Source organism: Lycium barbarum, chromosome 5 (assembly GCF_019175385.1).
Source record: "Lycium barbarum isolate Lr01 chromosome 5, ASM1917538v2, whole genome shotgun sequence".
In the NCBI taxonomy this organism is placed as follows: Eukaryota; Viridiplantae; Streptophyta; class Magnoliopsida; order Solanales; family Solanaceae; genus Lycium; species Lycium barbarum.
Genome location: NC_083341.1, coordinates 1,010,799 through 1,024,700, shown reverse-complemented (window position 1 = coordinate 1,024,700; position 13,902 = coordinate 1,010,799). Strand labels below are relative to the sequence as shown.

The 13,902-nt window shown below is 36.0% G+C and overlaps 2 protein-coding genes across 2 annotated transcripts; one reads left to right on the top strand and one right to left on the bottom strand.

Annotated features, from left to right (window-relative positions):
- Positions 1-370: 370 nt before the first annotated feature.
- Positions 371-3,077, top strand: LOC132642154 (ankyrin repeat-containing protein ITN1-like). Its single transcript, XM_060359417.1, has 3 exons — positions 371-1,018; positions 1,643-2,172; positions 2,311-3,077. The coding sequence occupies exons 1-3, from the start codon at positions 442-444 to the stop codon at positions 2,914-2,916; spliced, it is 1,713 nt and encodes a 570-aa protein (XP_060215400.1). The 5' UTR covers positions 371-441; the 3' UTR covers positions 2,917-3,077.
- Positions 3,078-4,317: 1,240 nt separating this feature from the next.
- On the bottom strand, positions 4,318-12,599 carry LOC132640033 (probable protein phosphatase 2C 38). The gene is made up of 6 exons (XM_060356443.1): positions 12,408-12,599; positions 10,988-11,046; positions 9,646-10,275; positions 6,761-7,128; positions 6,168-6,404; positions 4,318-4,780 (listed from the first exon to the last, which is right to left on the bottom strand). Exons 3-6 carry the CDS (start codon positions 9,977-9,979, stop codon positions 4,550-4,552), a joined length of 1,170 nt encoding a protein of 389 aa, XP_060212426.1. The 5' UTR covers positions 9,980-10,275; positions 10,988-11,046; positions 12,408-12,599; the 3' UTR covers positions 4,318-4,549.
- Between the last annotated feature and the right edge of the window lie 1,303 nt (positions 12,600-13,902).

Below are 13,902 nucleotides of genomic sequence, written 5' to 3'. Positions count from 1 at the left end.
TGGGTGTGGGTTAAAAGGACTTTGGGTCGATTTGGTGTATGGATCAAATTCTTTTTATTAATTTGGGATTTAAAATTGAGCTGGATTAATTAAACGGCATGGACCTTTAATTGGAGGCCACGTGTCATATATGATATTGTAAAACTGCCGTTAATGAAAAATGATATAATGAGTCATTTTGGTTACGGCGATGGCATAAATGAGCCAACCTATTGACGAGTGGCATAAATGAGCCATTTCCGATAGATTGATGGCATATTTGAGCCTTTCCCTTTATTTTATTCTAAGACAAAGACTCATCAAAGACCAAGTCAAGAATTCTAATTTCTATATGATGTTTCACCCGGAGAAAGCAAAGGACTCACAACATCATATTATTACATCGGAAGACTACTCACAAAATCATATTATTACATCGGAAGACTTTGGAGATCGAAAGGGATGGATCCAACCTTATATAATGCTGCGATGGAAGGAATTATCGTAGATGCCGATTTTATACTTGCTGATCATCTACAAAGGGATGAGGAAAATGGGTACCAGGTCACTCCAAAGGGCAACACTGTCCTCCACGTCGCAGCGCTGTATGGCCAATCAGGTTTCCTGGGACAAGTCCTTGAGATTACTTCCGCATTGTTATGCTGTAAGAACAAGAAAAATGAAACTGCACTTCACTTGGCAGCTAACAAAGGGCACAGTGAAGTAGCCCGGGTGCTACTTCGCGCAGCTGGAGAGGGGAATAAGGAGACACTCATGAGGATGACAGATGACGATGGAGATACAGCCCTACACAAGGCCGTGAGGAGTGGAGGGGTAGACACTGTCAGACTCTTGGTGAAAGAAGATCCTGATTTCGAATTTCCAGCAAACAAAGCAGGGGAGACACCACTGTATCTGGCGGCGGAGTCTGGCTTTCTTGACTGTTTGTTGGAAATCTTGAGATCCTCCATCAGACCAACATATGGCGGTCCATGTGGTCGAACGGCTTTGCATGCGGCAATGATCCAGAAACACAGTGGTAATTATTTCGGCTTTTAAGTTAAGTTGTGTGTGTAAGTGTGTAGATTCTTTACACAATCAGGTTTAGTTGACTTACAATAATCATAGCAAGCCTGATAAGGTAACTGGAAAAATAGAGTAATATCCTCCTATATTCGATTAAAGTGAATTAATAGTGTATACTTGACTCTGGAAGTGTATATTGAATACTTCTAAGTTATATACACTTGACAATTTTTTACAGTTGTGAAGTAACTTACTATAGCATGTTAGTTAACTTCTTATTCAAGGTCACCATCAATGCTTGTTATATAGAATTGAGTTTAATTTATGTAAACGGACATTATTAAGAATTTTTTCACTATCAGGTGACCTTTACTTGTCGTAGCAGGTAACTTGTCTTATTTTCAAGATTATAAATCCCACCTTTTATGGAATGACTTGACGGTGTAAAAATTCTCTATATTGTGGGTATATATAAGTTAGATTCTAATGAATTACCTATAGGTCATGGGTTCAAGCCGTCAAATCAGCTATTGATGCTTGCGTTAGGGTAGGCTGCTTACATTACACCCGGGATGCTTCGTGCACCAAGCTGCCTTCTTTCTTCCTTTCTTTTTTTACTAATATTTGACACATTCAGATTGTGCGACATCACTATGGCAATGGAATAAATCGTTATGTGAGGAATCAGACCAATGGGATTGGAATCCACTGCATTATGCTGTTAAACGAGGATTGAAATTAGTAGTTCGTGAAATGCTGGGGTGGAAGAAATCATTAGCCTACATTCAAGCAGGCAGTGGAAATGACTGGACGACAACAATTCACATTGCAGCCAGTAAAGGTTATGCGAACATGATAAATGAGCTATTAAATCATTGTCCAGATTGCTGGGAAATGCTTAACAGCAGTGGCCAAAATGCTCTTCATGTTGCCATATCGAACAATAAAATAAGAGTAATTAGATTCATACAGAATTCTAAAGAGTTTCATAACCTTATTTACGAGGCGGATAATGATGGCAACACTCCTCTCCATTTGCTCGCTGCCTCTACTAGGTTACGTGTGCCTCTAAACCTAAGTGGTTATCCCCGTGCAAAGATGTTATTTAACAAGAAAAAACAGACTCCACTTGACATAGCATTGTCTGGCACAGAGACAACACAAATGGTACGTACTGTTTATTCTGAAATGTGAATCTTCAAATTTATTGAATACTCTTGTCATCTAAAATATCACGTTTGATACTCATAGTTGATAGAAGTAGAGGATATATAGCTACTGAAATTACATGTTCTTCCAAAATAGGAGAAATGGTCATTCAAGCGAAGGCTTCGCCTTCGACTGGGGGGACGCGACTTCGAGATAAGAGGGAAGAACATGCAGGAGCCAGAGGATGAAATGGAGTCAAGGGGCACAAATACACAACAGAGGGAGAACAAAGCTAGGAGAGATAAAATACGCAAATTGCAAGATATTATGACGGCAACTCAAATACATCTAGTTGTGGCCGCTTTACTAGTGACGGTCACCTTCGCAGCCGGTTTGACAGTGCCGGGAGGTTTTGAGAGCGATCCCGGCCCTAATAAAGGAATGGCGATTTTGATAAGGAAAACAGCGTTCCATGTATTTGCTGTTTCGAATGCCATTGCCTTTACATGCTCCGCTGGTGCTGTATTCAGCTACTTCTTCATTGGAGATAATACAGCAGCTACAAAGAAGTTAAAAATTATACTTCCGCTCTTTGGGATGGGGGATGTTTTGCAGCATGGGGCGATGTTAGGAGTAGTAACTGCCTTTGTAACTGGTACGTATGCTACTTTAGCACATTCAGTTGGCCTCGCTGTTACTGTCTGTGTCATCGGTTGCGCCTCTTTCCTTGTGTACAGTGCTCTGTGGTTTGCCTTCTACTGAACTCGTGATATATCAATATTCAGAAAAGGGCTAGAGGGATTAGTGAACACGAGCAGAGATAGGATCTCAAGTGTGTTAAGTAACTGGATTCTGAATTAAAGCTTTATATATATTTGGTAAATTTCTTAACACATATGCAAGGAATGAATCAAAATTACTGAATTTTGCGGAACTCGTAATGAACTATTCTAATTAATATGTTCTGTCATCTCTCATTATTTCTAATGAGCATTTATATAAGGAAAAAGGTGTAAATATATCCCTCAACTTTGCGATTTAGAGCAGATATACCCTCATTAAAAAAGTGATTTATATATACTCCTATAGTTACAAAATGGTGTAAATATACCTCCGCGGTTACGCAAATGGTGCAAATATATCCTTTTCACTGACGGAAATTTATAAAAAAAAAAGTCATTTAGCTTATTTTTTTAATTAAAAAAATGTCATGTGGCTTTTGGGTAGACATATTTTTCTAAAGCCACGTGGTAATTTTTTTCTAGTGCAGACCCGACCCACTAGAAAAAAAAAATTACCACGTGGCTTTAGAAAAATATGTCTACTTAAACAAAATGGGTATACTTTTTTTAAAAGCTACGTGGCATATCTTTAATTTAAAAAATAAGCTAAATGATTTTGACAAAATAATTTGTCAGCAAAAACGGCATATTTGCACCATTTTATAACAGCAGGGGTATATATACACCACTTTTTAACGAGAGGTATATCTGCTTTAAATAGCAAAGTTGAGGAGTATATTTTTTGTGCAAGTTGAATTCACTAACCGCTCAGCTGTTGCTAATCTGCACATGGAGTTTAAGAAATATATGAAGATTTTTTAATCTTATAGTCTAAAACAAGCCAAGAATATTTGTGTGGTTACAAATCATCTCGTTAAATGTAAAAGGTAAAGTTTAAAATTAAATTGTTGTTAAATAAGAAAATGTGTCATTTTTTTGGGACTAACTAAAAAGAAAAGATTTATTTTGGGACTGAGTCATATAAATGAGAATTGAGACAGAGAGAGTAACAAATACAATTTAATCATTGGAGTGGATGACAATTCTAGAAGATCAACATTTAAATGTGAGTTCACATCGATAGCAAAATGACTTACTAGCGTGGAGGAAATGATAACTACGTTACTATAACCTACTAAACTGCATTAATAGCATCGATTTGCTTTTGACACTATCAGTAAATATAACTTAAATGGATTTAACTTTACCCTGCACATTTTTGTATGTACGTAAAAAGCAAAACAAAATTTGTGAGTCAAATTACTACAAACATCTATAACACAGCAAAAAGAAATTTAATTGGATTAAATGGAAGTTGACAGTAAAACAATTGAATTCAAGAAAAGTAATTGTGAACACTCAAATATGGGAGTCTTAAACATCACTTCAGAAACTAAATCAGCTTTCAGTTTTGCCATTAACTTTCAAAGTTTCATATGCCAATATATGGAAATTTTCGACAGAATTTGCCCCAAGTAATGTTCATGGCATAATCATCAACTTACCATTTATACATATTTTTTTCTTTTTCTCTGTTTCACTTTCTGTTTTAAGAAAACTTTTCATTAATAAACTCGAGGGATTAAACGTAGGTAGGTTATAGGTGACTTATTCTAGGTATTGGCATCTCGGTGACTTCCTCCGCCTCCTTTTATCGAAACCACTGGCGCACGGAAGCAGCTTCGACTAATCAAATGAGAATCAAGAAACAAAACTATGACCGTAATATCGTCATGAAAATGCCGCCTCACTCCTCTATCTATCCTTTTCAGGTCCGCGTATCTCATTTCTCGTTTCTTTGCTGCTTCCTGAAGAGCAGCTTTTACAAGTTTTCTAGCAATGCCCTGCACAAATTTGTAAATATTAGTTTCACTCAGGCGCGGAGCCACAATGGAGGCTACAACTTCGACGGAACAGTAGCTTTGGCTCAAACCCTGTATTTGTGTTATAAAAATTCACTTAATATGTGCAGGGGCCATGACCCATTAAAATTCCTGGCTTCGCCACTGAGTTCAGTAGAGAAAACAGCTGACGCAATAACTTCATAGATCTATTTATCATGTGCTCCCCATGAGCAAAAGTTCCAACAGACGGTAAAATGTCAATTGCTGTTTCTTGAAGTAGACGGGTCATGTAGAAAACAAAATTTATACGCAAATAATCAACTTAGTGTTGATGTCTAGTGAAACACAATACACAAGTACAAGCATACATGTGGAATTGGATACCCATTGAATCGAGACCAAAACCACAAAAAGGAAAGAAAAAAATTCCAAATAATACTTTACACCTCTAAAATTTCTAAAATTGTATTATTCTCTGATACGTAACTGTAATATGTATTGTACTTTGACAAGTGTAATATGTATAATTCTTTGATAAGTAGATAAGAAAACACATATTTAATTCATAATCTCAAGGTCCTTTTGTAATTGTAGGTATTAATGTCAAATAATGCCTAGTACTTCCTTCTCTTTTGGTAAAACCAAAAGAGAGTGATATCCCTCCCTCTCCTCTCCTCTCCTCTCCTCTCATCTCTTTTCTTTTGTGTAGTCTTTGTTTCATTTCCTTTCCTGCAATCTAAGACTTTTTCTTTTACAACCGTGGTATCCAAGCCAGTTTGTGCGCACCTCGACTAATTCAAGTCATCTTTAAATGACATCAATCAAAGGTTTAATCAGGGAAATGGCTTGTTAAACTTGTACACTAATCTATTAGTTCTACGTATTTCTCGTCTCGTCCCAAGTTTTCAAAATTAAAATATAAACACGAGTAAATATCTCAAGCACACACTAAACAACAGATTTACTAAAAAACCACACTCCTTGCTGGCAAACAGAGAACTAACAGATACTAAAACGCCGTATTCTCCAAAGATTGAGGAACAGGAGATCTTTTAATTTTTTTATTTTTTTTTTATAATTATATAGGGGGTAGGGGAAGGGGAAATGGGGAGGGGATTACAACGTGGGCATTCCAACCGTCACCAACTAGGTGAAAGTTCAAGTAGTCAACGAACTGAGCTACTAGATCCATAAAGGAGAAGATCTATTAAGAAAGATTTATACTAGAGAAATCTTACTGCCACCTCTCTCTCTCTCTCTCTCACTCATACACACACCAGACACACACCAACAAACGAGAATGATATGATAACAAGAAAAAGAATAGAAGATATTAACAAAAGAGGAAATTCTTTCATTATTAAAAAAAAATTGAGAACAATCTTACATGGTGTTCACAACTGCTGACAATGTCCACAGCCTCTTGGTTGCTTAGATGCTCCCATAAGCCGTCTGACGCAAATATGAGAAACTGGTCTTCTGGAAGGAGTTTCTGTACAAATATTGATGGCTCGGCAAGGAGAATAGGCTTCTGGAAGGTTCCAGGAAATCGAAACTTAGGGAGCAAAGGCTCTCTGTTAAACTCCGCTCTCTTCAAATATGCATCACCGATTGATCTTGAAACCTGCAAAAGTGCATTGAGATTTCAGCATCACGATATCGAGTTGATGTCATCTGCTTCAGAAAGCTTAGGAATGTGGCAAAAGTTCTTTGAAGCATTATTGTCTTCCTCACTGAAGCTTAGCGTAAGGAGGAGAGTATTCTATTCATGCTTCTTTCAAGAGAGTCAGACATAATGATGGGCAGCGAAATGAAGGTCAGAGGTAGGATAGGAAAGACCAAAAATCTAAAATAGTGTTATTTATACAAATTTCCGTTTTGACCTACTGGTGGAAACGGCAATCAGTCAGAACATCCAATAAATAAGTGTAATGAGCTGCACAGTGATTAACTGATTATGATAACATGGAAGTAAAGTACCTGTATAATTCCCTTCACGCGCCAAACCTTGTGCTTTAAAACTACTACATGTGGATCATCAGGATGCAGAGAATGCAGTTCTTCACGGACGGATTCCAAACTCGCGTTGTGTTCAGAAGATAATTGAACTGCTTTGACCTCTTTGAGAGCCCTCTCCCGTTTTCCTAACACCGCACGAGAATCTCCAGCGTTTGCGATGTATAATATCCCACTGCATATAATACCCACTAAGCAGCATGATCCAACTGAAGCAATTTGGGGTCTAGTTTGCCATTGCTTTCTCACTAGAGAGAGAAACTCCTCTTCTGTTGCCAAATATGCCTTGCTTATAACATCGGCTGACATTACTTGATCCTCTGAGGTGAATTCTGCATCACAAAGAGTATGTTAACATTTCAAAGGGTGAGAGAGAATCGCCAAAGCTTTCTTTACCCAATTGTTTTCTTTGTTCTGAGGAGGGAGTGAGCAAGCAGAAAATGAGGCTGATCCAATGCTATTTTATGGAATAAGCAGATGGCATTAACCAACTTTTCTATAACATAATACATGAGTGATGAGATCTTTTTTTTTTTTTTTTTTTTACAGGTAGAAATTTTAATTGGTTGTTCTGCTAGTTTTTAGTGATGAGATTTATTACCAGAGCTGGGGTCTAGTACAACCAATATGATTTGATCTCTTTTATGATTGTAGGTATTTGTCCATTAGCAAATGGGTGTTGGGACTTTAAACCCAAGCGACTTATCATGATTTGAATTACAAGATGTCACCTTCGTGATGACACTAAGTTATATGGATATTTCATGGACATGGAACCTGTAAGATCTACATTGCTATCCTAATACCATGAGTGTTTGTCTCTAATCAATGTAAGATTGACATTGACAGCATCCTAACACATTTATCAATCACACCTCCACACCTCCTGATTATTATATTTGGCCCCTTTGAGGAAGCCCCAGATAAACAGTGGCAACTTTTTTTATAACCATCGTGTCCGGACCAGCTTGCAAGCACCTCAACTGATTCCACCAGATACCTGCCACCTCCCACCAGCAACAGGTACCAGGAAACTTTGTCCACCAAGGCTAAGGCTAGGACAGATAGGAAGAAATCACCTAGTGTTTTTGTCTCTACTCGGATCTGAACCTGAGGCCTCATCAGCCCACTTCATTGAACACTAGCCACACCCTTTGGTGCAGAAAAACATCAATTTTACAACCCATAATGCTTGCCAGATCCATGATACATTTACTGGCACTACGAGAAAAAATCCTGTTTTCGCCCATGTTAATCTTTAGACCAGAAACTGCTTCAAAAGCAAGGAGTACAACAACAACACACCCACTTGAATCCCACTCAGTGGGGTCTGGGGAGGCTAGAGTGTACGCAGACCTTACCCCTATCTCGAGAGGCAGATAGGCCGTTTCTGGTAGAGCCTCGGCATAATGACAAGCAATTCAAAGCAGTATAAAAAGTCGGGGCAAAATAATATAAAAAGCATTATAAAGCTATATGAAAAAAAGTAGTTGTAACTACCACAAATGCATACGATAATCGAAGCACAAGAAAACAACAGATAGTCGCTTCAACAGAAAGGAGTACTAAACTTAAATAAAAACTGCAACTTGTCAGCCCCACACAACAACAGTGTGTCATCCACATATAACAGTACTGGAAAACAAAAAAAAAAATAAGGCTCAAATCCAGTAATTTGCAATCCCTGGATGAGGAAACTAAAAGATTATTTTTGTTGAACCTCATGTCAGTTGCTTCATCTCTAATCATAAGCTCAATATTTCCCATCACAATCTTACTTATCCAGAAAAATATAATTCCTGTCTCTAGCTTTTCTTTCAGGTGATTAACAAAGGAAAAAAAAAACACTCTTTTGTTGAGTAATCCATATGGCTAGGATACAGAGCTCGTGTTAGTTCTCTGTTACAACTTGCAAAGAATATTTAAACATTTCCTAAAAGGAATAACTCCCAACAAAAGGTATCGCATGTCCAAAATCAAGCATAGCCTTGAACGCATCAGAAATTACTAGAAAGCTGGATGAAATATGAAGAGTAATACAATTTTTTTTTTCAGAAAAAAAAAAAACTATGATCTGTAATTTTAGTTATATCTTTTTTTATTTTTGCGTAATTAGAATCCAGAATCCTGCTTCTAAAAGTTATCCTTTCAGTAAGGGCATTATATACCAGAATGGTAACATATGAGAGCATTTGACCTAATACTTCATCATATATGATCAGAAGAACTAAAAGTTATCCTTAAAAAAAATAAAAAAAAAAAAGGGAGTTCAACACAGTGTAAACTGTAAACCAAGGCGCAAAGTTCAAGAAAAATGCCAAGGCCTACTGGAACTTTTAGTGCATGGTGCAAACAAAGAACGTGCTTTATTGATTAAAGGGTGTGTGTACCTGTATCTTCTTGTACCGCCCTTTCCGAGAAAGAGCGCCTGGCATCTAAGGAACGAGCATTAGCACCTTGGTGTCTGCACGAACCACAACCTAAGTGGGATCTACGACACTCTAGCTTTAGTGTCTAACCACACCTCAATAGCACATTTAACAAAATGATCTAATACAAACAGGAGGAGTGGTCAATGAAATGGGTTGAGAACCATGAGGTTTGAGGTTCAAATCCAAGCGGGGCAAAAATACTAGGTGATTTCTTCACATATGTCCAAGCCTTGGTGGACATAGTTACCCAATACCTGTGCTAGTGGGAGGTAGCAGGTACCCCGTGGAATTAGTCGAGGTGCCCGAATAAAGTAGATAAGTCATGCTTGTGAAGCAGATATACGTAAGACACAAATGAAATGCCACAGATATAGTTGATATTTGAAGCAAAGCATAGGAAAAAAGGAAAAAACATACTCTTGACGTTCTCAAAAAGGCGGCCATTTATAAACCGGGCAGCTTCCGCACCTGCATGGCCATCATATATTCCCACAAAGGTGCCCTGAGGACCTGTTTCAACCAAACTCATTGACCCCGATTCAAGCTGGCTCTGATCCTCCAATATATTATTCGCTTGAATTACAGCCATCGAGAACTCCCCATTAACATGGTGCCCCGAATCTTTGTACCACCACAATCCATCAACACAGCCGCCTGGGTCTCCTCCTCTACTGCTGCTATTTTCACTTTCATTATCTAATGATGGCTTCCAACAAGGGTACACAAACTTTTTCCATGTAGTTGTCACCATACCGTTGCATGTTATTGTTGCAGTTAAACCTCTCTATAACGGTGTCGTTTGTTCCAATATTTTATGGCCACTATAGTGAAATGTTGTTATACATAACATATAATATAACATAGCATGAAAATCAGTTCCAAAAAACTTGGTTGTGATAGAGGATGGTAGTTATAGAGAGGTCTGACTGTGTTACGACTCACCCAAAGGGTCCAGCAATCAAGTACTTGCCAAACAACAATTATTCCAAAATCTTGCCAAATGTTCCGGCGTTTGTGCATATATCAAGAAATGCAGGCACCATTAATCTGTATACAACCAAATGATCCAGCGATCAGAAGATTCATCAAACAACAATTGTTCAAAATTCCAAACCCCTGCTCGAGACCTGTGTTGTAAAGCTGAGCAAATGACAAAAATGGTCTCTTATGTTTGAGGGTAGGTTCAAAATAGCCCCTTACGTATGCATTTAACTGTTTTAGTCTTTTAAGTTCGCCAAAAGTTAACACTTACAGTCTCCGTCAAATATTTACCGAACTCTGTCTGTTAGTTTTGATGGAACCTATGAGAAAAAAGGATTTTTTTTTTAATCAAGAGAAAAAAGGAAATTACCAGGTACTCACATTCAGAGGTACGATTTATGTAGTTTCGGCTGTTTTTAATTTATTTCTAGAGTCTAGTGCAGCTGTTTGAGGTGCAATTTTCGGTAATTTTTTATATCTTCTTAATGTTAAGTGTAGTTTCTTATGTTGCATGTTTTTAGGAATTGACGAGACTTGTTGATGTTTATAGTTAATTTCTTTTCCATTGTTTCCGTCAAATCTACAAACAGAGTTTATAAATGTTTTACGGAGACTAAAAGTGTTAATTTGTGGCTAACTTAACAGACCAAAAATGTTAAGTGCATACTTAAGGGACTATTTTGAACCTGCCCTCAAACATAAGGGACCATTTTTGTCATTTTCTCTTACAAAGCTTGCCAAAAGTTCAAACTTTATGCATATATCTAGAAATCCATACCATTAATCTGCATACCCAGAAACAATTAGCTGCCTAAATAAATAATGTAGCCAAAAAACCTGCATTAGAGACACAATTAATGAGAAATTTTGATCTAAAAAGTAAATGGGGTTTCAAGATTATACACAATATAGAGACCAAGCAATGCAAACACCATTAATCTGCATTGGCGGTAACAAAATTAGCCCATGAAAACATGATCCGCCCAACCAGTTCAAGTTTTGTTGGTCATTAACCCGCCCATTTATTAGCTCAACTCATTTTAGCCTAACACATTTCAGCCCATCTCAAAATTGGGCTGACATGTAGCCTAAATTGACTCATAGAAACCTTGTCAGAATATTTTAAAAAGACATATTTTTCATTTGATATGTTATACATGTAACCATAGTTTTATTAGGTACTTCAAAAAATATAAAAGAATCAACAACAACAACATACCCAGTGTAATCCCACAAGTGGGGTTAGTGTACGCAGACCTTACCCCCACCTTGGGAGGTAAAGAGGTTGTTTCCGGTAGACCTTCCGCTCAAAAACAAAGCAGGTCAAAAAAGAAAAAAATTATAAAAGAATAAACAAGGAAATTAAAACTTAATAAGAATTGTGTGGGTTGGGTTATGACCCATTTTTTGCCCTTAGCCCAACTCATTGACCCGCCCAAATCTAGCCCAACCCGCCCATTCGGCACCCCTAATCTGCATACCCACATAAACAAGAACAACAATCTAAACAGAGAAACTACATTACAGACCAACAAGATGAACAATTAAGATAAGAAACATAAAGGGGTTTCAATACACAATATACATAAATCAACAAATGTTTACACCATTAATCTGCATACCAACATAAACAAGAACAAATTTTGATACAAGAAATGAACAATTTGAGATTAAAAAGAATAATGGGGTTTCATTTTTCAAGATTATTATACACAATATACAGAAATCAACCACTGTATACCCCATTAATCTGCATAACATCATAAACAAGAACAAATTTTGATACAAGAAATGAACAATTTGAGATTAAAAAGAATAATGGGGTTTCATTTTCAATATTATTATACACAATATACAGAAATCAACCAATGTATACACCATTAATCTGCATAACAACATAACCAAGAACAAATTTTGATACAAGAAATGAACAATTTGAGATTAAAAAGAATAATGGGGTTTCATTTTTCAAGATTATTATACACAATATACAGAAAGCAACCAATGTATACACCATTAATCTGCATAACAACATAACCAAGAACAACTTTTGACACAAGAAATGAAAAATTTGAGATTAAATGAATAATGGGTTTTCATTTTCAATATTATTATACACAATATAGAAATCAAATACAGAAAAAATGAATTTTGCACATTGGAATATCAAACCAAGATTGTATATTGCATTTGAATACCTTGAATCAGAGATACCCAATTGATGTGGCAATGAAAATATCGACCTCTTAAATCAGATTTTGATTAAAATAAAATAAAAAGAAGATTTTTCTCTTGCAATAAAAGAGAAAAAAAAAATTGTTTCTTTACAATGTGGAAAAGGGTGATAGAAAGAGGAGCGTGGGGAGAAAAAAATGGGGGTAGTGGGGTGAGAGTGGAGTGTCTTTTGGTTTTTTTTTTTTTTTTTTTTTTAAATAAAGAGGTTGCACAAAAAATATAAAATATATTTTGGGTAACATTTCTTTTGTCCCAATTTAAGTGTCTTATTTTTCTTTTTTGTTTATCCTAAAAAGAGTGTCTCTTTTTATTTTTAATATATTTTTTAATTCAAACATCATATATGACAAGTTTAAGACCACAAGATTCAAATGACGTTTTGCTTACTCTACACAACTTTAACTTAAGACCACAAGATTCAAAAGTCTCTATTTATTTCTTAAACTTTGTGTCTAGTCAAATATAAGACACTTAAATTGAGACGGAGGGAATACACTTTTGATCTCTCAATTATTGTTATAAAACTTTATGTAAAAACTTACCCACACAGGCTATTTACACCAAATCAATGGATGTATGACGTTTTTTTTAAATATATACTGCTATCATTGAACCATGATTAACTAATCATATATTCCTTCATTAAATCACTTAACCATGATACAGTGTATGGATTTGATGTAAACATTCAGTGTGAATATGAATTGCGTTGTTATGATATCTAACTAATTGAGTTTAACCTTAATTACTTAGAAAGTATGTTTTGGTCATTTTACGTAAGAAGTGTGTTATACTTGATTTATAGTTGGACTACTATTAAACTATATTATTGTCAAATATAGAGGTACATGAAGGTTAAAAATTTAAATATTTGTAAATTTTCATAGGGATTAAATATGTGCATTTCAAGTAATTGAAAGGATTAATAGTGTGCATTTCTAGTAATTGAAGTGATTAAACTTATGATACTTAACTAAGTGCGTTTAACTTTTAATTACTTAAAAAGTATGTTTTGGTCATTTTATGTAGGAAGTATGTGGCATTTGGATTATATTTAGAATTATATTATCATCAAATATGGAGTAACAGGACAAGTTTAATATAATACATAGATAATTAAATAGCGGAACAGTTAATTATTTTAAAATTTTGTGAACATTCATAGAGATTGAAAGTGTACATTTCTATATGGAGGTCGAGAATTAGGTTGACGATTGGAAGGATAACTTAATTTCTACAGAATTATGCCAGACAAAGTATAGTTTTTATATAACTTTACACGAATAGGCATAGTTTTTATGAAACCTTGCCTTGCAAAATACAGAATCTCTGCTTTCGTAGATCATACTTTGGCCCACAAATTTCATTAAATGAGAAGTAGAGCAAAAATTAAAGACTAGCTATTTTGAAGGGCAAAATTATGGGTCATTTGCACGATTGCCCTTCAAAGGCACTGGT

Bases quoted from the DNA above. Each gene is read 5' to 3' on its own strand.
- LOC132640033 (XM_060356443.1), bottom strand. From the start codon at position 9,979: ATGGTGACAACTACATGGAAAAAGTTTGTGTACCCTTGTTGGAAGCCA. The intron at 7,129-9,645 runs GTATGTTTTTTC...TTTGTGATGCAG, and splicing joins CCTTTTTGAGAACGTCAAGA to AATTCACCTCAGAGGATCAA. The intron at 6,405-6,760 runs GTACTTTACTTC...GCACTTTTGCAG, and splicing joins GCGTGAAGGGAATTATACAG to GTTTCAAGATCAATCGGTGA.
- LOC132642154 (XM_060359417.1), top strand. From the start codon at position 442: ATGGATCCAACCTTATATAATGCTGCGATGGAAGGAATTATCGTAGAT. The intron at 1,019-1,642 runs GTAATTATTTCG...TGACACATTCAG, and splicing joins AATGATCCAGAAACACAGTG to ATTGTGCGACATCACTATGG. The intron at 2,173-2,310 runs GTACGTACTGTT...CTTCCAAAATAG, and splicing joins GCACAGAGACAACACAAATG to GAGAAATGGTCATTCAAGCG.